Here is a 22,323-nt window from a genome sequence, read left to right as displayed (position 1 = left end):
CAACCTAAAATTACTGCCCTGTCTTCCAGTCATTTCCTCCTTACTCATATCTTTGTTTCTTGTCCAGAAATCTTATGGCATACATGATGTTCTTTCTCCTAGGCCTTTCTGACCGAGTTGGAGCAGAATTCTCCGAAAATCCAAAAAGTTAGGGAAGCCCTGGCTGGATTACTGATAACATATCCCAACTCACAAGAGGCAGAGAACTGGAAGAAAATGCAGGAAGAGCTTAGTAAGTTATCACAGGGTTGTTACAGATTTACCTTGTCTAAATTGCTTATCTTCCAAAAAATACAGAATTCCAGAACATTGTAAAGAGCAGGGATTATTTTTAGTTAATTTTCATAAGCAAATAAGAGGCCTTGATAGGGTCAGAGTGTGAACTTGATTAGGGAAAAAATTTAGAGATACCACTCAAGAGTGTCAGGAGTTTGGCTTTCTTGGGCAAGTCAAAGTGACAATCTGCTGTGATCAAGAACTAAAGAGAGTACTGATGATAAAAATGAAAAATGGGAAATAATTAAATGGCCAGTGAAGGGATTGAATAAATTATGCTCTGTTCATAATATTGAACTATAAATGATATAGATGAATAGTTATTGATATGAAAAAACTTATTGGTATCAAAGATGTTTACAATATAGAAAGTTTTAAAAACAGACTATAAAATAATATCTATATAAGATATTTTCTGAGTTTGTATATAGTTCATATATAGTATGGCATGTCTAGTTTCATATAATCACCACCACAATCGAGAGACAAAACTATTTTTTTATTTTAGTTAAAATTAAATGGAAGTTATTTTTAACTTTGAAAAATATTTAAATAATGGTCCAGGGCTCATTTCCTGTAGTTTATTAGGAACATAATTCAGGGACTAGGCCTGTCGCTGATGAGAGTAAAGGAATACATATTCTCATTTCCGCTCTACAGATTCCCGATGGGAAAGGGCCACAGAGGTGACAGTGGCTCGGCAAAAGCAGCTAGAGAAATCTGCAGGTCATCTGGCCTGCTTCCAGGCTGCAGAATCCCAGCTCCGGCCCTGGCTGATGGAGAAGGAACTGATGATGGGAGTGCTGGGGCCCTTGTCTATTGACCCCAACATGCTGAATGCACAAAAGCAGCAGGTCCAGGTGAGCAATATAGCTAAATGCTTTAGAGCAAAAAGGTTGGGGTCACATCAACCTGGGTTTGAATGCTGCTCTCAGCAAGTAGATTTTACATGACCCTGGTCAAGTCATTTAACCTCTCAGAGGCTCATTTCCTCAATTTAAGTGTGATATTTCTAATGTCTTTATCATGGTGCCTGTTGAATAGTAAATAGTCAACAACTGTATTATTAATATCATCAACAGACAGTAAGATGGATAGATGTGAGAATGGGAACTTCTGACTAAATTCTAGGATCATATTTTATTTATAATCCCCAGTAGTCATCCACATTACTTAATGCAATATCTGATATCATCTGGTTTTACGTAAAGACTATCTGCTGATCAAACCTCACAAAAATTGATTTAAGTGCCAAACATCATCGATCTTTAGGTGGGTCACATTATGGCATTTCCAATGAAATTCTGCTTGGAGCCTCTCTCTGTTCTACCTTCCCCTTGTTTCATTTCTTCTCACCGTCCACCACATTGCCTAAGTTAAGACCTGAGTAGTTTTTTGAAGGAACCCTTTCTTTTAGCCTGTGCATCCAATTAATAATCAAGTCCTATTTAGTGTACTTAAAAATATTTTTCTAATCTAGTGGTTTTCAAACTTTTAAGACTCAAAACCCTTTTACCCTCTTAAAACTTATTGAAAACTCCAAAAAGCTTTTTGGTAATGTGTTGATATTTATTGTATTAAAACACTGAGAAATTTTTTAAAATATATTTATTACTTAATTTTAAATTGATAAAATTGACATAAGTAATGTATTATGAAAAATACATTTTTGAAAATGTACAGCAAAAAAATATAGCAAGAGTGGCATCATTTTATATCTTTGCCATTCTCTGTAATATCTGGCTTAATAGAATATTTTCATAGAGGTTCTTCTCTGCTTCTGTACTCAGTCTGTTGTGATCTCAGTTGTCATGTAGACTCTGAAAACTCCATGAACATTTGTGAGAGAATAAGAATATGAAAAGGCAAATAACATCTTAGTATTTTGAAAATAGTTTTGACCTCATGGATTCCTGGTAGGACTCCTTGAGGCCCTTGGATCATAATTCGAGAACCACTGCTCTGATCCTTCTCTCCATTCTGAGCGCCTCAGGTGGGCTTAATTCAGGCCTGGATCCTTGCAGCAGACTGATCAGCAGTCAAAGATAAAGAGCTTCTCTGTGTAGTCTCTCCTCTACCCAATTATCAAATCGTGTTCTTAAATCATAAACCTGAATGTATTAAAATACTTTAGTGGCTCTTGGCTGCCTTTTGAACAAAGTCCAAATACCTGCTCAATGTGGTAAATAGTATATAAGACTTTTCACAGTCTGGCCCCAGTTTGTCTCGACAGCCTCATTTTTAGCTCTTTCCCCAGACACCCCCATTTCTACCCACACCAGGTAATGTATTCTTTCCTGAACACACTACACTCGTACAGCTCTGTGCCTTTGCTAATCCTAGGGCCTCCCCCTGAACCAGCCTCACTCTCTGTTCACTTGGAGAACTTGTACAATTCTTTACTGTGTCATCTGTGAGACCTTGCCAGATTTCCCTCTTCTATTTTCTTCATCCCGTACAGAAGTGATCACCTTAACTCCTTGCTTTCATGGTTCCATGTTAATATTTGTGTTAAATCATTTTCATTTTTGTCATATTCTACTATTACTCATTGTTTACATATCTGTTGCTCCTTGAGGTCATGTCTTAATTATTTTTGTACAGTGTGAGTGCTGAGTACCCTCTTAATCCTTACAACAGCCAATTAAGTACTTGATTATCCCATTTTACAGCTGAGATTTAGAGAACTTTTTATTTATTTGTTTATTTATCGATTGATTTTTAGGTTTTTAAAGTAACATTTATTTTTTAAAAGTTAACAAGTGCATGTAATAGGAAACTGAAAAACACAAGAAGCAAAGAACAGAGTCATCCATAACCACAGCAGTTTAGTTTGACATGTCCTGTAAGTCCCCTGTGTATCTACACAACTAAGCTTCCATTTTTGTGTAATTAAGATCATAAAGTTATGAATCTTGCTTTTTCACTCATCATTAATATTTACCATTTCAAAGTCTCAAAACTACATGAGTATTCTGATAACCAAGAATATACTATACCAACTCAGTATGGAAGAAAAAAATGTAATTCTGCCTTTCTTGGCAGCAAAAGTTTCATAAAGAACAAAAATAGCAACAAACCCCTAGATAAAGATATTGGCAAGGTTACAATTAAAATACTGCATTCCCTTAATGTTCAATTAAAAATGAGATACAAAGCAACAGAGTACATAAAATACAATGCTTCTAGGAGAATTCATTATAATCTGTACTTTTAAAGTATTAGCAAGGAGGCAAGTTTTGACCAAAATGTTTTACAGTATATTCCTACAGTTCGAGAACTTTTAAAAAGTTGCCTAGCCCTGGCCAGTGTGACTCAGTTGGTTGGAGCATTATCCCATAAAACTGGAAGGTCATGGATTGATCCCTAGTCAGGGCACATGTCTAGATTGCTGGCTCCAACCCTGGTCAGGGTATATATGGGAGGCAGTCGATTAATATTTCTCTCTCATGTTGATGTTTCTCTGTCCCTTCCTCTCTCTCTCTCTCTTAAAAAAAGGGGGGTGGGTTAAGTAATGGAAAAATGTCCTCAGGTAAGGATTAAAAAGATAAAAAATAAAAAGTTGCTTAAGTTTATACAGCTAGTGAGTGATGGAGTCAGGATTTAGACCCAGGCAGTCTAACTCCAGAATTTGTAACTCTAATAACTTCCTTGATGAGTGAAGCAAGAAAAAAATAAAAAGACATAATACTTGCTTTAAAGCAGCTCATTATCTAATTGTGCTGTATTATAACATTCAGGTTGTACGTGCTGTTGGAATTCTGAGAAATAAGCTAAGAAAAGCAGAGGTATTGAGATTTAAAATGGCAAGCCCCACCTGTCATATGGCCCTGGGATCCAGGGTTTCCAATTCAGAGACCTGGGTTTTGCCTGGCAAAGCTGATGATTGCCAATCCAAAAAATAAACTGGTTTCCCAGCCAGGGTCGACTGTAGTAACTAATGTTGAAACAGAGTAGGACAGAGAAGTAAAATAAATTAAATATGCAATGATCCTTTTAAAAGAAGTTTTTATAAGTACTTGTTACAGATAATACTGATTTGCCCTAATAACCTGGTGCTTAGAGTTTTCTGGTTTATTTTCAGAAGTTAGCACTACTTGGCAAAATCCAAAATCAGTTTTTGTTTTGACATTGTATTTAGATTTGTCTTTTCTCTCTAAACATCCTGGTGTCGTTCCTATTACAGTTTATGCTAAAGGAATTTGAAGCACGCAGGCAACAGCATGAGCAGCTGAACGAGGCGGCTCAGGGCATCCTAACAGGCCCTGGAGATGTCTCTCCATCCACCAGCCAAGTACAGAAAGAACTCCAGAGCGTCAATCAGAAGTGGATTGAGCTGACTGACAAACTCAATTCCCGTTCCAGCCAAATTGACCAAGCTATTGTCAAAAGCACCCAGTACCAGGAACTGCTCCAGGATTTATCAGAGAAGGTGAAGGTGGTTGGACAGCGACTGAGTGGCCAGCCAGCCATCAGCACCCAACCTGAGGCTGTGAAGCAGCAACTAGAAGAGACCAGTGAGATTCGATCTGACCTGGAGCAATTAGACCATGAGATTAAAGAGGCACAGACACTCTGCGATGAACTCTCAGTGCTCATTGGTGAGCAGTACCTCAAGGATGAGCTGAAGAAGCGTTTGGAGACAGTTGCCCTGCCTCTTCAAGGTTTAGAAGACCTTGCAGGTGAGTTGGGTTGAGGAACACACTGCTGCTGTTATTAGTGGTAAGCCAAAAGAAGGAGTGGATTAATGGTAGTCCTAAGAATCTAGGATTACCTTGAAGTAGCTCTTGGACTCAGAAAGTGTTGTTAACCTTTCCCTTTGTCCAGCCACAGTGAGAACTGCTATGATCATTATATGTTGATTGGGCACTAACAATATGTGAAGTGCTATATAGCATAATTTTAGGGGTTCATGTTTATAGATGTACTTACTGGTGGAGTTACACACCTACTTTCACTGAAGCTCACTTATTTTCTTATACCATGCACCTATACATACATATGTACATCTACAAAATTAGAACATGTTCTGGACTTCTTATCGTGGCTTTGTACAAGAAAAATTTTGTCATTAATTCATTGTCTCTTTTTCTGGAAATATTTATGTGTTTTTACCAATTTAGCACCTAATGTTTATTCTGTTACTCAGATCATCTTACAAGATTGAAGTGAGTATTAAATAAGATATGATATGTGAAGTTTAGACCATATATTCTCAGAAAACATTTTAAGTGCCATGCTCAGACTTGATTGATTTAAAGTTGATTTTTCTCACTTCAGCTGACCGCATGAACAGACTCCAGGCAGCTCTTGCCAGCACCCAGCAGTTCCAGCAAATGTTTGATGAGCTGAGAACCTGGTTGGATGACAAACAAAGTCAGCAAGCAAAAAACTGTCCGATTTCTGCAAAGTTGGAGCGGCTCCAGTCTCAGCTACAGGAGAATGAAGAGTTTCAGAAGAGCCTTAACCAACACAGTGGTTCCTATGAGGTGATTGTGGCTGAAGGAGAATCTCTCTTACTTTCTATACCTCCTGGAGAAGAGAAAAAGACTTTACAAAACCAGTTGGTTGAGCTCAAAAGCCATTGGGAAGAGCTTAGTAAAAAAACTGCAGACAGACAGTCCAGGCTCAAGGACTGTATGCAGAAAGCTCAGAAATATCAGTGGCATGTGGAAGACCTTGTGCCATGGATAGAAGATTGTAAGGCCAAAATGTCTGATTTGCAGGTCACTCTGGATCCAGTGCAACTGGAATCCAGTCTCCTGAGATCAAAGGCTATGCTGAGTGAAGTGGAAAAGCGCCGCTCCTTGCTGGAAATACTGAACAATGCTGCTGACATTCTGATCAATTCTTCAGAAACAGATGAGGATGATATCCGGGATGAGAAGGCTGGGATCAACCAGAACATGGATTCTGTTACAGAAGAGCTACAAGCCAAAGCAGGGATGCTTGAAGAAATGACTCAGAGACTCAAGGAGTTCCAGGAAAGCTTTAAGAACATTGAAAAGAAGGTTGAAGGGGCAAAACACCAGCTTGAGATCTTTGATGCTCTAGGCAGTCAAGCCTGTAGCAACAAGAACCTTGAGAAGCTAAGAGCCCAACAGGAAGTGCTGCAGGCCTTGGAGACTCAGGTAGACTATCTGAGGAACTTGACTCGAGGCCTGGTAGAAGATGCCCCAGATGGATCTGATGCTTCCCAACTTCTACTTCAAGCTGAGGCCACCCAGCAAGGGTTCCTAGAGGTGAAGAAAAGAGTGAACAGTGTTTGCATGACGATGGAAAATAAGCTAGAAGGGATCAGCCAGTTTCACTGCCGAGTCCGAGAGATGTTTTCTCAGTTGGCAGACCTGGATGATGAGCTAGACAGCATGGGTGCTATCGGCAGGGACACTGACAGCCTCCAGTCCCAAATTGAGGATGTACAGCTGTTTCTTAATAAAATCCAAGCCCTCAAGTTAGACATACAGGCATCTGAAGCAGAGTGCCGACAAATGCTGGAGGAAGAGGGGACTCTGGACTTGTTAGGTCTTAAGAGGGAGCTAGAAGCCCTGAACAAACAGTGTGGCAAACTGACAGAAAGGAGTAAAGCTCGTCAGGAGCAGCTAGAGCTGACACTGGGCCGTGTAGAGGACTTCTACAGAACATTGAAAATACTCAATGACATGACCACCGCAGCAGAGGAAGGAGAGGCCCTCCAGTGGGTAGTGGGGACCGAAGTGGAGATCATCAACCAACAGTTAGCAGACTTTAAAGTAAGTCTTGCCCTTGTTTTTTATGCTCTCTGTGTATAATACGTGTATTTCTTTTCTTACAACTTGGAAACCAATTGAGTATACATCTTAACTTCTATCCCCAGTTTCATTATTCTCACTTCCATCACCATGAAAGTGTACTTTTTGGAGACTAAATAGTCTCTTGGACTTCTGAACAACTGGTTTGAACATATTTCTATTGTAATTTATTTCAGTATAAACACATCAATTAAGGCTTTAGAAAGAAATATCTATATCTCTTACTCTTAGAATCTCTTCTTATGAAATTCTGGAAATTTCAAATTAACCAATTTAAAAATGCAGTGAGCCCTGGCCAATGTGGCTTAGTTGGTTGGAATCAATTCCCAGGCAGGGTGCGTCTAAGAAAACAACCAGTTGATGTTTCTCACTCACATCAGTGTTTCTCTCTCTCTCCCTCTCTTTCTTCTCTCCCCTCCCCTTCTAAAGACATGAGACAATGTCCGCGGTTAGGATAAAAAAAAAAAGAAAATAGCAATGAATGTTTGTTTCTTCAGGTTTCTCTTTTTCAAATTGAGGTATAAGAAGCTATAAGATAAACATGGGCTCATCTTCCTAAAGTGTCAGTTTTTTCAGATTTTAAGAGAAAATTATTGGTGTATTATTGATGTGTTATAGAATGAAATGCAAAATTCTCATGCATTACTAAGATAAAACATGACGCTCCAAAGAAATTCTTCACTCATAGCAAGTAGCTTAAGACTGTACCCCAGACTGCTCAAGAGTTCAAGTCCTTTGCCTATAGGGGAGTTTGAGAAGCACTACCTTAATTGAAGAAAAAGTCTCAATTCTTTTCCTGAGTCAGAAGTACTAATCCTAGCCCTGGCTGGTATAGCTCAGTGGATTGAGCACGAGCCTGCGAACTAAGGGATCACGGTTCGACACCCAGTCAGGGCACATGCATGGGTTGCAGGCCAGTTCCCAGTGGGGGACACACAAGAGGCAACCATGCATTAGTATTTCTCTCCCTCTCTCCTTCCCTTCCCCTCTAAAGATAAATAAATAAAATAGTTTTTAAAAAAAGAAGTACTAATCCTGACATTTTATGAGTCTTAATTTAAAATGCCAGGGGAAGATGAAAGGGATTGACTCAAAGTATGAGTTTGCTGAGTCTGGGTCTTGGAGCTCTTAGAACTGACTTTGGGTCTTGGCTGTCACTGCTTTAGCCTTTTACCCCAAGAGCTGACCTTGTTGTAAGTACCTAAAAGTGTCTCACTCTGTTGCTAGAGGCCTCTCTGCTGCTCTTCTTCATGGGGTACTACATTTGGAAAGGATGCTTCCAGCACTTTATTTCCATCACTAGTGTTAACTATTCCCACTTACACAATGAACACTCCTGCCATCAGTGTTAGGTTGTTCTCTCAAGTCCCTTCCTGATGGGATTCTTCCTGTTGAAAACGTGGGTGGAGAGCTAATGTGTCACCAGATCAGAGCTACAAGGTCCTAAGAAATATCACAAATTTGTGGAAAGATCCAAGTTCAGAGAGGTGACTGTTTCAGAAGGGCGCTTTAGGAGTTTACAGTATGTTTGGCACTAAAGGGAGGCATTGGCTAAAGGCCCTTTACTGTGTTTGGAAATAGAGCAGTTTGGAGCCACTGCCCAAGTCATCGTATTTGGGTTTCTTGAAGCACCCAAGTAGGGAAAGGGTAGGCAGAGAAAATTCAAACCCAGGAGTCCATTTGTTTTCCTCTTAGGAAATCCCACACCTCTGTTCCAGTGGCAAAGTGGCATTCCCTGCCTCACCGTGTATGGTGATTTCCTTTCCTCTTCCATTGTGAGCTCCTCGAAAGCAAAGATTCTCTTCTGCAGGCATGCTTCATCGATCCAGTTTGCTTGAATTTGGGTTGCTTCAAACTCTGTAACCAGCTAAATAGATTTCTTAGAAAACTAAAGTTTATCCCTTAGGCTTCAAAATAGTTTTATCAGCTAGATTCTGGTTTATATGAGAATTATTTTCCATTCTGTTTGCCTAATTTTCTAAACACTATATTGTGTATAATTTTTCTTTATGAGTGCAGGTTAACATTACTAAAAAGCTGATACTGTTCTCCACTGTGGTGATATCCTCAAGAATATTAGAGACATTTGGGGCTGCTTTGTATTAAATGTTCCTAAATTACTGTGCAGTTAGAGTACTGTACTGAAGTTTAAATTATGTTAAATACGAGAATTTCTTTAAAAATCCATAGGTAGGCATATATAGTGTTTGTATTTGAGAACAAGTAATCATTTCCTTTTTACTTAATCCTTGGTTTCTAGAGATCTGAATTTTGATGATGCTGGAAGATTTTAAGAAATTGCTGGACATTACCATATTTTATTCGTATGTTGCCTAGCCTAAGTGCTCAGATTTCAGTAGCAACTTAGTTGCTTGTTGTAGTAGTCTTGTTTCGCTGACTTCTAAGAATAAGCCTCCCACCACCAATACTGTGGAAGTGAAGCCTGGGACCGGTCACCCGCAGAGTGTGTGTATCTGCAGGTGACTGGTGTTGACAGGACAAGACTGGAAGAAGAGTAAGAGAAGGAGAGTGGTAAAGTTCTGTGCCCTGTGTCTGTCCTCCTCAAGTCAGAGATGGAAATCAGAGACCTAGTTCCACCTTTTTCTGTCTTAAAAGTCAGAGGCTTGGAGGAAGGTTTCTGTTTCCTCCCAGCAAAGGTCTTTGGTCCTGAGGGGAGGCGCATGCTCCTGACTTAGTTCATGTTGAGCTCATGGGAAGTGAAAACAATGAGAGGGGAAAAGCTCTGGGTTAGTTCCCCAGTTCCCCAGAGGCTGAGTAAAGGGAAGGTCTTCTTGGACCCATTCTGAGGACTGAGTCATTTTCGTGATTTGAGTATTCAGTTTCTGGGTTAAGAAGGTTCGGTAGATAAACTTTCCTCACCAGCAACACACTACATTCATTCATAAAGTGTGACTCTTTCAGATTCAGTTTTTTTAAAGGAAAAAAGTAGAAATGAAGATAAATATTTAAAAACAGCATTAGTTTTAAGTTTTCAGCTCTTTCTTTTTATAATGGGATTATCCTCTGCTGAAGAGAAGAGGATATCAATCTATGACATGGGCTCTGCTTTGACCCAGCTGACTCCGCTGGGGATGGATGGGATAGACAGATGAGTCGAGTCTGTGGACAACCTCGGGCTGAGTTGGGATTGTGCAACAGTGATGATAAATGAATGGAGAAGTAGTTAGCCTGTGGGAAAATTTATTTCCTCCTTAAATGAACATGAAAAACTGAAAGTCATTATTCCTAGGAAAGACTTTCTTTACCTTGATTGCTTCTAAATAATTGATAGAATGTGGCCAGCCACTGAGGGTCTATCATATGAGAATGGAAGAGAGCCCTTTTCCAATCTAAACAGGCAGAGACCTCAAGGCACTTTAACGGGTTCAGCTCTCTGGTGGAAGTAGAAAGGAAGAAACCATTCTAGAACTCACAAATGAGAATTTTGAGCGTGCTTTCAGAAAACTGGAAGGAAAAGACTTTAGCTAATCTCTTCAGGAAATTCTGTTTTCCTGAACAAGAGAGTCACTGATTATCAAGGAAGAGGAATTGTATGTATATAACACAAGGCTAACAAAAAAAGACCTTTATTTCATCGAAACTTAAGCCAAAGAATTCCCCCTAGGTGAACTTCCTGGGAAGGGTAGGAAGAGACTTGAAATTTGAAGATGAGATGTATTAAGTCTGGAAATGATGAGCGGCTTTCCTCATTTTGAAACCCTATTGTACATTGTGTAGTCAAAAATTGAAATAATTTTGAGTCTTAAATCTCCCCTGCACCGTTCCTGCCTCCCCGTGAACCAGCTTGGCCTTTGTGCAAATATGTGGTGGTTTTGTCATCCTACTGGTGAGCAGTAGCAAGAAACCTGGAAGTACAGTCACGTCCCCTATGTTTCGTATATATTTATACCTACCATGTATACAAGCCAGGCTTCAGACTTGATACTCTACCACCCATCCATAAGAAAAAGCAAGTGGGAAAAATAGAAACTTTTTTAGAATCTGTAGGTTTCTCAAAAGGTTCATGTCACTGGATGGTGCTTTTGAAGTATCGGAGCCAGTCGGTTTTTTCCCTTCCTTGTCTTTGAGGCTAGGGTGGTGTGATATAGACGAGGCAGCAGGCTTCCCTAGGACTGTTCTCAGTCCTCATTCAGGTCGGGCCAAGCCCAGGGTCAGTGACTGCATACACTTGCAACTTCTGTCTGGACACCTCAGCATCCTACTACAAAGCCAGAAAAGAAAGCCCTGTAAACCTCTTCATTTGATTTTTTTTTTTATCTCACGGAAAGCAAGCTTAGGCTTCCCTATTGAGCATTTGTGAAAACTCTTGGATGGCAGGGCCTGACATCGAGCTGAAAGACTTGCCAATATGCACAAAGATACTTACTCCTTCCTTTCAAATAATTACAAAGACAGTATCAGCACATCTGTGTTTTTGCCAGTTAAATTCACTAGAGAATAAAGCAAGTAAGGTCAGCATTATCTACGTGCCCTTGGAGAGAAAGGAAATTGCACTTGGCATGACTTTTCTGTCACCTAGAGATTTAGGTATCTCCAGCTTTACAGCAGCCAAGATAAGTTGAATAAGCACCCCCACTGCCACCTTGTGCAGACCTTTGACTTGGCTTATTGTGGTTTTTCCCCCTTCCTTAAACAAGGCTACTCCAATAGTAACTACTAAGGTCCAAGGAAGTAAAGAGAATGCCCTAGGACAGGGTCTCTCCACCTTGTCACTCAACTGTTAACATTTTTGCTTGTATAATCCTTTGTTGTGGGCAGCTGTCCTGTGCACTGTAGGAAGTTGAGTAGCACCCCTGATCTCCACCCACTAGATGCCAGTAGCCACCTTTCCCCCCTGTGACAACCAAAAATGTCTGTAGACATTGCCAAATTTCCCTAAAGGCACAGTCTCCCTCAGTTGAGAACCACTGCCCTAGAAGAACATTGCCATCTCTATGTAGAAAACTTAGACTTCATTTGGAAAAAGTGCTCATTGATTAAGTTAAATATTTATGTAGGTGGCAGCCTCTGGATAATCCATCCAATGGTGACTATGTAGTAGCAACAACTGCCTCTGAGCCTGCTTTTCTTTAGGCCAGGCCCTGGCTGGATTCTTTATTTTTGCTGGTATGAATCTGTATCTGATTTAAAACCTCCTAGTCACTTTCCCTGGCATCTGCAGTTTATTTTGTGTTGAGTTGTTGATGCAGGTGTTGTTGATGATACATTTCTAAAGAGAAGAGGAACTTCCTTTGTGGAAATATGACTTCAGGGAGCCTCTTGTTCTGTGCCTTTAAGGGGAGACTACAGTTTGTCTGTTGTTCTCCTCAGCTTGGCTGCTGGTATTTATAGCCATATGTGACTTTCCCTATTACCCCTCCCCCAAGAATTCCAATGCTCTGTAATAATCTTCTCCATCCCCACCATAGGAACTGGGCGGGGAGAAGGTGTGGGAACCTTTAAGGCCTTTAAGTTTGCTTCATGTTGAACTTCTTCCAGCCCCATTTTAAAGTATCATTAGTATTCCAAATATCAGCACCACAAGTAAAAATCCCAAGATTGCAGACTTTACATCATCTTAAAGGATCCTCCTTCATGCCTCAGTGAAGGTAGGAAACTCTATGGGAAGGTTGTCAAGAAAGCATTGATGGATTTCACAAAAATCTGTCTGGAAATTTTGTTAGCAAGGTAGGGTTTTAAAGCAACTAAAGGAATATATCCTCACCCAAAAGGAAGAGCTGAACAGTTTGATTTACATTTACTGAAATTCTTCACATCTAGTGTCAGCATGGAGCATTTGCAACTGGGGTTCATCATATGATTTTCTACAAGAAGGAAGAAAACTGTTTCCAGAGAAAACTAGAAATTTACCCCATGCAAAACTACTACATTTATTGTTGACTATTCGGTGAATAAACATAGTTGAGATTAATAGCACAGAGTTGCAGAACAAGACAGTTTCTCACTGTGTCTAGAAATGCATGGTAAGTGCCATGGTAAATGCATGGTGTCAGCCTTAGCCTAATCCTGGGCTTCAGAAAAGTATCCTGGGCACTTTCAAGCTAACTGGCTGGCACAGGAGCTGTAAGCAGTGAGCCTCTAGGAAGTGTGATGAGTTGCACTTCATTGTTAGAGTTAGTTGATTCACCAGGAATAAAATGATTCTTATGGGGAGTCGTGTCAGGTCACTGCACCAAAGGGCTGTCTCCTGCCAAACAGATTCTTCCCAAGTCTCAGCTGTTCCTGTTGGAAAAACCTAGCTATGGGGAGAATGTGCTCCCTCCCCACCTTCCTTAATACTGTGCCACTGCCACTACCAAGTGTTTTTCAAATACCAGTCTCTGGTATTGGCTGTGGAAGATTAATGGGGTACACTTATTCCCTAGGCTTTCACAAGCTATTTACCTACCGTGATTTGAAATGTGGACCTTTCAGAACTTTGGTCACCCGGGGATAAGAATGTGTGCTATGTGGTGATGGTCCTTGGATCTCTTCTTTGTGGGATTAGGAGAAAGGGGATTCGTATTCCTTCCTGTCTGTCCTTACTGAGTACCTGCACCAGTATTTGCGATAGGTGCTGGGGTCTCAGAGAGTCTCTAGTTACCAGGAGACATATATAAAGAATTGCATTGGTGGTGATACAGTGGTAAATGCAGTGAGAGAGACCTATGTCTGAACCCTAACTCCACCCCACCCCACCACCTATAAATCAGACATTTGAAATCCCAGTTGCAGATAAGAAAACAGACTTAAAAATGTTAAATAACTTACTCAAGTGCATAGCACCCAAAGCTCATGCTTACCCAGTGGTTTTCAATGAGGGGACATTTTTGCACCTTGGGGTACGTTTGACAGTGTCCAGAGACATTTTTTAATTATCACGACTGGGAAAGCTGCTACTAGCATCTAGTGGATGCTGTTAAAACATCCCATAAGACACAGGATAGCCCCTTACAGCAAAGAATTATTCCACCCACTTCTGGAAAGATAAGGGGTTTGATATTTTGCCCTTTTCTGATTCCATGACAAATAAGAGTTAACTGATGAAATATTAATAGTTCTACTGTCTAGGGAAGCTTTGTGGTTTTTCTTCCTTTTATTTTTTGAAAATAAATAATGTTGGTTCTGAGAGTGACTTATACAGATTTGTTGGATAAAGTCAGGAACTTGGTGAACTAATTTGAGTCAGTGGCTAAAGAATTCTCTCCATGCTTGACCAGTCCCCACCCCACCCTGCCACAAGGCTCCTGCTGTGGAAGTCAGTCAGCTGTGTATCTCGAGCCGCTTCCTGCAGGGTGTGTTATGGAATGGCATCAGCCCCTGCACCAGCTGGGAGTACTGATCTCAGTGTGATTTTATCAGACTCTGTCTCTTTTGAGTCTTGCTGTTGGGAACAAAGGATCCTCTGTTCAGAATGCAGTGAGCTAGTGTGATTGGACAGCCAGCATGCACGCACATGGTTCCCACGGAAGAAACACATAAATTATGCTGTAGCTTTCTAAAACTTGGGCCTCCAAGGTGGTTTTCCCTTCGTTCCTGCCTGTATTCACCCTTCTTTCTGTGAGTGCTTATCCTTCCCCCATCAATGCAGGAGACATGTGATCAGATGAATTAAATAGCGGCATCCTTCAGAACTGATGTACATCTAAGCCTTCAGTTTTTTCCTTCTCTGATCTCTTGGAAACTACATTTTTGATCCCCATTATCTTTCCAATCTTATATCCTATATAGACCATCCACTCCATCTAATTATCCCAAAAAGTCCTTATACATTTTACCTGCTTGATTTCTACCTATACCTGAAGGCTTAACTCAAGTCTCATATCTCCACAAAGCCACCTTGGTCTCTCCAGCTCACTACTTCTAATCTCCCAAATTGCTTCATGTGTCTTTATCATATACTGCCTAATTTTGGCATTTTAAAAATTATAGGCATTTGTCCCATCTCTCATCTCAATAAATCAGTTTTTATGTCCCTCAAAGTAGTTAACATATTGTTATACATATAGTTGGAGGTTAGTAAATATTTGACTGATTGGATGAATGTTCTCTATTTCTCATAAGCCATGTAAGGATTCAAAATGCTGTCTACTCTGCAAGGCTTGAGGTATATCCTTGTGTGTCCTGAGAAATTCCGATCCCAGCCTGGATTCCTCACCTCTCCATCTTGCCTCTGGGCTCCCTTCCTACTAGTTAGCAAATGTTAAAAGGAGCACAGTTTAATTTCAATATAAACCCGAACAAAGCAAAACTAAGAAAGAAATTTGCTACTGCAGATATAAATGAAAAAAGTCAGATTCTGAAATACTGCTTTGCAGTATTTGAGTTATTGTCATTTATTCAACTAGTTGGCAGTTAAGAAGAGTCTTTATACTTCAATCAGTTTGATATATTGAAAAAAATGAATATGAGTTTGAATCAAATACGCAGCTTTGAAGACTGGCTCTATCATTTACTACTGGAGTTACCTCGAGGGAAATTACTTACCCTCTGTATAGTTACTTCAACTATAAAATGTGAACAATGGTAACATGACTTTTGAGTTTTTATAAGAATTGAATGAAGTGATATAGATGAAAACATTAGGTATATATTAAGTGCTCAGTAAATGACAACATCCTTTTATTTTTTAAAAAAGTTTACCCAGAGCTACAAATTAGAATGTTTTGAAATAAGTTTATATTGAAAAATAAGGAAAGTTATGCCCTTTGTGCCTAGAAGTAATCATTCTCCAGCAGACTTGATCTAAGGCCCAGGTGAAGACTAGATTTATTTTTTTCTTCTTGGAAAACAGGAAATACGATAAAGTAAAATTATTGAATAGTTTGATGATAACAATGAAACAGCCTCCCTGAACGCTTTTTGTGGAGGGCAAATATGTGGGTTTAGGTCATGACTCTGTAACATAGATTTAAAAATACTATATGTACACATACATACATATACATGTTTACTCATTTATTCATTAATTTGTTCATTTATTCATATCAGAATCCCACAGCTAGCAAATTTTGCTGAGGCATTTTGACCTTGGTTAATGTGCTCTACAAATCAATGTTATTTTCATATCATTAACCAGAATTTACCAGAAGCCAGTACCAGCTCAGTGACTTGCCTCGTCACAGTTACCCATCAGATCAGTTTTAATGTTCTCAGGGTCCTTGGCCTAATTGGCTTTTAATGTTGACCATGTTCTCTTCCTCTGTTGCCATAATGTCAACCAAGTCAGCATCTTTGGGAGAAGAGATACCTCTTAATATTAATCAATCATTAATTAAAACATTGAGATGTGAAGGGAAAAATGTCAGCCTGATATCACAGGAAAGCAGCTTAAAAACAAATGTAATTCATTTCTCTGCCAAACACATATATCACATCGAGATGTTTTACAGAATAGCTTTAATTCTTCACATTTTCAGCAAAAATGTGTTTCTAATATTTGGGTATGTGTAGATATAAGTCAGTGGAAGAAGATGATGTGAATTTAAAGAAGTTGAACTTCTTTTAGATCATCTCCAACTTGAATTTATTGCATCCATTCAATGAACCACTTAATATCTCATCTTGCAATTCACTCCCAAAGGAAGACCTCTGATTTTGGTCTAATATTTTAAATCTAAACCTAAATTATTTGTGGTCGATGATAAGAATTGCTTTAGTATCAAAATGAAAGAGAGTTTTCAGAAATCTCTTCCCTCTGTACTATTTATTCTATCCCCTGTAGTGAGATTCCTTAGAGATTCAACCCAGGGACCTATTTCATGGAAATAGCCAAGCAAATTTGTGAAGTTATTAATCTGTGAAACTCGTGAAGTCATGCAACCCTGTTCCTGGAAAGACTGCTCTCCACCCCAAGTGAAAGCTCACATTGGTCACTTTTTGTGGAAAGCCTCCTCTGAACCCTCAGACCACATCGGACCCCTTAACCCACGCTCCCATAGCACTGTTGGCGTTGTTTCACAGTGCCTTTCACAACTGAATTAAAATGAGTGTTTGCCTCCCCTACTAGAATACGGGCCCCTGACACCTTCTTGCTCATCACTCCCCAAAGTGCCTGGCATAGTAGACCCCAATAAATATTTGTTGAATGAATGAAAAGAATCAAGAATACACCTTGTGAAATTAATTTGCCTTAGAAGGACAGAAAGAGGAGCCCAAAGAAACAAAGAAAGACTGGCTGAAAAGGTGGCATCAGGATAGTACAGTGTCATGAAAGCTAGAAGAACAGAAACTCGAAAAGCAGAGTGGGGCGTGGAGGGTCTCTGCTTACTTTCTTACCACTACTTATCTGTAACCCCTATAATCTAATCCAGTCCCTGTCACTGCCCTGAAACTGTTCTCTTTGAAGTATTCACTGATTTCCTTGTTACCAAGTCTAGTGGCCTTGTCTAACTCATTGAACTCCTCATCTGTTACAGTTTTTCTTAAAAGCCTCCTGTCCATTTACTTTCCTGACACTGTACTCTTCCCATTCTCTTCTCTGGCTGTTTTTTCTGATTTCTTTTTTGGTTTGTCTTCCTGTGTTCCAAACACGTGCTGCTTGAAATTCTGTCACTTGCCTTGTCTTCTCTGTCCACATTCAACCCCTAGGATGTCTGATACCTTCACCATTCCATTGGAGATTTCCAAATGTTTATCTCTACCCTGAACTTCAGCTTTTTGTATAAGGGGTCTTTCTGGACACCTCCACATGGGTAGCCCTTGAGTACTTCACACTCACTATGCTCTAAATTGAATGTGTTATCTTCTTCAAATATTTTCTTCCTCCATCCTTGTGTTTTATAGTATTACTGTGTAGTAATCCAAGAGTATTACTACAGCATTACTTTAAATTTATTTTCCCCCTAAACCCTTTATCTGATCAGTTGTGAAATCCAAATATTCTACCTCTGCAATTTCTTTCACAGCCCCCACATCTCATTTTTTCAGGTTCAGGCTCTTGTTACCACTTGCCTAAACTGTGTAATTCTCCTGATTGCTTCAGCTTCAATCATCCCACCTACAATTTATTCTGTATGTAGTGACAGCAGTTGTGTTTCTGTGGACCTAGGCTTTAAATAAATTAATATATATTAAATGACAGTTGAATGAGCACCCAGTCCCAAACTCTTAGCAAACTTTCCATACACCACTCAATAATTCTCATGAGCCCTGGTAAGTTTGGGTTTTTTGTTTGTTTGTTTTATTTTTAGACAGGGGGGAAGGGAGGGAGAGAAATATCAATGTGTGGTTGCCTCTCATGTGGTCCCCCCCACGGAGGACCTGGCCCACAACCCAAGCATGTGCCCTGACTGAGAATCAAACCAGCGACCCTTTGGTTCACAGGCCACCACTCACTACACTAAGCCACACCAGCCAGGGTTCTCTAGTAAGTTTAAATAAGTAAATCTTGATATACTAATGGTTTTCTAAGTAAAGCATAAAGTCTTTGGCTTGGCGTTCAAGGACCCTTGTGAATTGGCCTTGAGTTGTTTACGATTCTGACCTCTCGTTTTTCCTTTTTTCCTTTTCATACACCCTGTATTTAAGCCATGCTGACTTCAAATTTACTTCTTCAGGGTCCATGCATTTTTAGGTTTCCTGCCTTTAGCCATTCACTTAGAAATTCTTGTCTCTACCGTCTCTGTATACATGGTGGGGCAAAAGTAGGTTTACAGTTCTAAGTACACAAAACACTTAAGAGTTCATTCTTGTGTTATTATGTATTAATTATTATATTATTTTCCATGCAAACAATTGTAAACCTACTTTTACCTCACCTTCTGAACAAGTCCTAATAAGTGTACTTGATTTCCTCCATGAAACCTTCCCTGGTTCCCTTTGCCTCCTTTCCTCCCACTCCTTTTTTGTCAGGTCTTTTCTAACTTTCAAAGCCCCATGCTTTTGTCATCACCACTGTCCTGGTGAGTGGCTAAAGAGAGGTTAATACACTGTCTTTTGAAAAGTCTACAAGCAGAAAAAGGCTTAAGGGGTCATGAGAGTTTCTGCAGAGTGTGGAAAATTTTCTCACGGGTTCAGGAATACACAGGAGTTCAAATACCCACAACATGCCTTTTTAATTTATTTGTTTGTTTGTTTATTTTTAGAGAGTGGGAGGGGGAGGGAGAGAAACATCAATTTGCAGAAGATATGTCAGTTGGTTGCCTCTCCTTGATTAGTTGCCTCTCCCACACCCCCTAACCGGGAACCTGGCCCACAACCCAGGTGTGTGCCCTGGCTGGGAATCAAACCCATGACCTTTACGTTTGAAGGCTGGCGCTCAGTTCACTGAGCCACACCAGCCAGGGCCTATAGTATGCCATTTAAAACAAGCTTCACATCTTGCTGTATTGCTTAATGAGCCACTCAGTAGCCATCTTTATAGAATAAAACACCAAAGGACTAATGCCCAACAGGTATAGACTTATACTATGGAGTTTCCACTTGCCACTAAATAAATGCTTGTAAAGTCTAAAGATCCTAAAATGAAAGGTGTTTTATAGATTTAGAATGGGCAAGATTCAACCAGTCTCCTGTATCTTCCCCTATTCAGCACTAATCCTTTTGGGTGGGTGGGGGAGGTGTTATAGAATCTCAAGTAGGGTGGATCAGGGGTCTCCAGATGGTCCTAAGGGTCTAGTCTTTTAAGTCTGAAGCAGACAAAGGCACAATGCCAAGTCCAAAACTTGGCAAGGGAGCTGCGTTAGGGTGTGAAGAGACTCTACCTGGCTGTCTTTCATTAGGAAGACAGCAGGAAGGGCCCAGATTTTTCTTTCTCCTAAGTTCAGTAAAAAACAGGACACCAAATTCTGTTCATAGGAATTTCTAAATGAATAGAGAATTCTTTGAACTCTGTAATCAACTAACTGGAAACTAATTTGAAATTTGGCTTCAGCATATATATTTATGGTTGCAGGAGTGGACGAAGCATCCAAAGTGGTTCTCTGGAGCTCCCTGTACTTCTCCCTTAAAAAGTTTACACACAGCATGTGAAATTAACAGATGCTTGTTGTTGTTGTTGTTGTTGGAAATATCAGGGTAACAAGAGGCTGAAAGCTGTATCAGGTATTTATTTCAGTCACTGTGATGGCTATTGGCAGAGTTACACATACCAAAACTAAGGAGGAACGCATGAACAGATAAAAAATAAGACACAGAAGAAAAAACATTGTGCTTCCTTCCTTGATTTTTTTTCTAAACACACACTGATGATAAAGAAGGAGCAGAGCAATCTTTGGCTTCTTTTGTGGGGCATGGACGAGGCATTGGGTGACTTTCTATAATCCTTTCAAGATTGTATTTGCACTTTGGGAAGGTTTTTCTGTGATACTGCCCTAACACTTTAGTCAGAGAAAGTGTGACTTCAGTTGAAAAGTAATTTGAATCTAAACTTCATAGTTGTTAAAACACTCCACTTACTTACTTATATTATAATCTGGAGTACTAGTGAGAATGGTGAGAATAGGGTAGATAGGTGTGGGGAAGAAAAAGACCAGAAAAGACCGAATTGATTGGCACCTGACCTAGTGAGGAAACAGGAAAGGAATTTCTGCCTGGGAAGTTTGTAATTCCACATCAAGATCATTCTTTATAATAGAATATACACCCACCCCTTAGTCCAGAGCCAGAATTCCATAGATTCTTCAACCAGAGAGGCCCTGGCACACTAACAGTGTTATGATATCTGAATACTTAAGTGAATCTGTTTGGCCAAAAAGATTTGCTAGTGGAATTGATCTTGCCTTACCTGGGTTTTTCCAGTTGTAGCGAATAATTTTTTAAAAATTAAAAACCTGGATTTCCTGAAATGTTAAGTGTCAGATCTGTAAATTGATCAAGCCCTGGGAACACAGTGCATCAGAGTTGGGAGGAACCTTAATATTTATTCTAAACAAACTTCTAGAGGATTTGTAAATCTGTTTCTCTAGATCTCTGCCAAGTGATGGCTTGAGTTTTTTTGATTGCTTGAATTTCTCCTCAAACACTTCCAGAGTCAGGAATGTCATCACTTTAAGGGACACCCTATTCCTTAAATAGCTGTGAGAAAGCTCTTTGTTATTTGAAATCTACCCCTGGGTCTTCTTGTATCCACTTATGGAGACATCCTGAACAAGCTTCCTTCCTCCCACATCCCAGTCCTTCAGATACTTCTTGTTGATCACACTGCTTGACCTAGAAGCAGGTCAAACAGTTTTGGTTCTTTCTGCTGTTTGTTCCTCGGACAACAGGTTTCTAATATCTTGCAGTATAGGACCATGAGGACTCAGGATTCTGGGGCAGCTTCTTTAAATGTTTTATAACTAAAGAATATTAAAGTTAGAAACGCAGTTGAAACACAATCTAGTCTGCACCCCCTCTTTCAGTTTACATATGGGTAGAAAGTCTTTTGGATTTGAGTGGGCTGAATTGATCAGCAGCCTCTTTTGAAGTGAGAAATAAAGTGTAAAACAATTTGCTGTTGAAAGGTCTCTTAGTTATTTAATTCTGAGCACAGGCTTCAGCCTACACACCTCGTTGTTGCCAAGGACCTCTCTGGCTCCTTAAGTAAGCCTAAGGCTCAGCTCAGGATTTCACTGCCAGATCACCATACACTAACTATTGGCTTCACTTACTGAATAGTTATTTCACTTTATTTTTTTCATAAAGGAAAAAAATAACCTTCCCATAAGTTTGACTCTGTCGACCACATGATCCAACAAAGATTCAGAAATTTTAATACTTTTCCCCTTCAGAAAATGACCATCACAAAGGGAGCTGCATTTCCCCTTCAAAAATGTAGCTGCCACTAATAGATGTTTCCTGGGTCTCCCTTTGTACTTTCTTTGTTTAACAGTCACCAGGTGACAGTTTTTCTGAAAGCCAAAAGCAGTGGACGGGATGGTGGGCCACCTTTCTGTAAAGCATTTTCCATCTTCAAACCTCAAATACAGACCCATGCATTTCAGCTGACCCCAAGGAAGCTCGGGTTTCCTTGGGTGTGTGCAGCAATGAAGGAGCTCAGGTGTTTGGGCGTGGGGCACTGCTGCTGGCATCTCCGCCGCCCCCTTGCCTCAAGCCCCCATTCCTGTTATTGACACCACTAGATCTGTAGGCAGTGAAATCCTAGTGGGAAAATGGCCCAAGACCTGATATAAATGAGAAGGGGGAGAGAGAAGGTGCCTTGAGTTTATCCAATAACTTGGTGTCTAAGCATGACTGAATTCCTTCGAACACCTGGAAAGTGCAGGGTTTAAGGCTAGAGTGTTCTTGGGCCCGGCAGGGGCGCACTAAAGGTGAC

At 40.0% G+C, this 22,323-nt stretch overlaps 1 protein-coding gene across 14 annotated transcripts in view; it reads left to right on the top strand.

Moving 5' to 3' along the window:
* Positions 1 to 22,323, top strand: part of MACF1 (microtubule actin crosslinking factor 1) — a 326,604-nt gene that overhangs the window by 239,362 nt on the left and 64,919 nt on the right. For all 14 annotated transcript variants that reach the window (XM_053660146.1, XM_053660135.1, XM_053660145.1 and 11 more), the window contains 4 exons: positions 103 to 232; positions 937 to 1,136; positions 4,463 to 4,958; positions 5,557 to 7,028. In XM_053660146.1, the coding sequence (XP_053516121.1) occupies positions 103 to 232; positions 937 to 1,136; positions 4,463 to 4,958; positions 5,557 to 7,028 (2,298 nt within the window). The remainder of the gene's footprint in view (positions 1 to 102; positions 233 to 936; positions 1,137 to 4,462; positions 4,959 to 5,556; positions 7,029 to 22,323) is intronic.

Source organism: Artibeus jamaicensis, unplaced genomic scaffold, assembly GCF_021234435.1.
Source record: "Artibeus jamaicensis isolate MK-2021 breed Jamaican fruit bat unplaced genomic scaffold, CSHL_Jam_final scaffold_847, whole genome shotgun sequence".
NCBI classification, from domain to species: Eukaryota; Metazoa; Chordata; class Mammalia; order Chiroptera; family Phyllostomidae; genus Artibeus; species Artibeus jamaicensis.
Note: the sequence above shows the minus strand (reverse complement) of the source record. Positions and strands in the feature narration are given on the sequence as shown.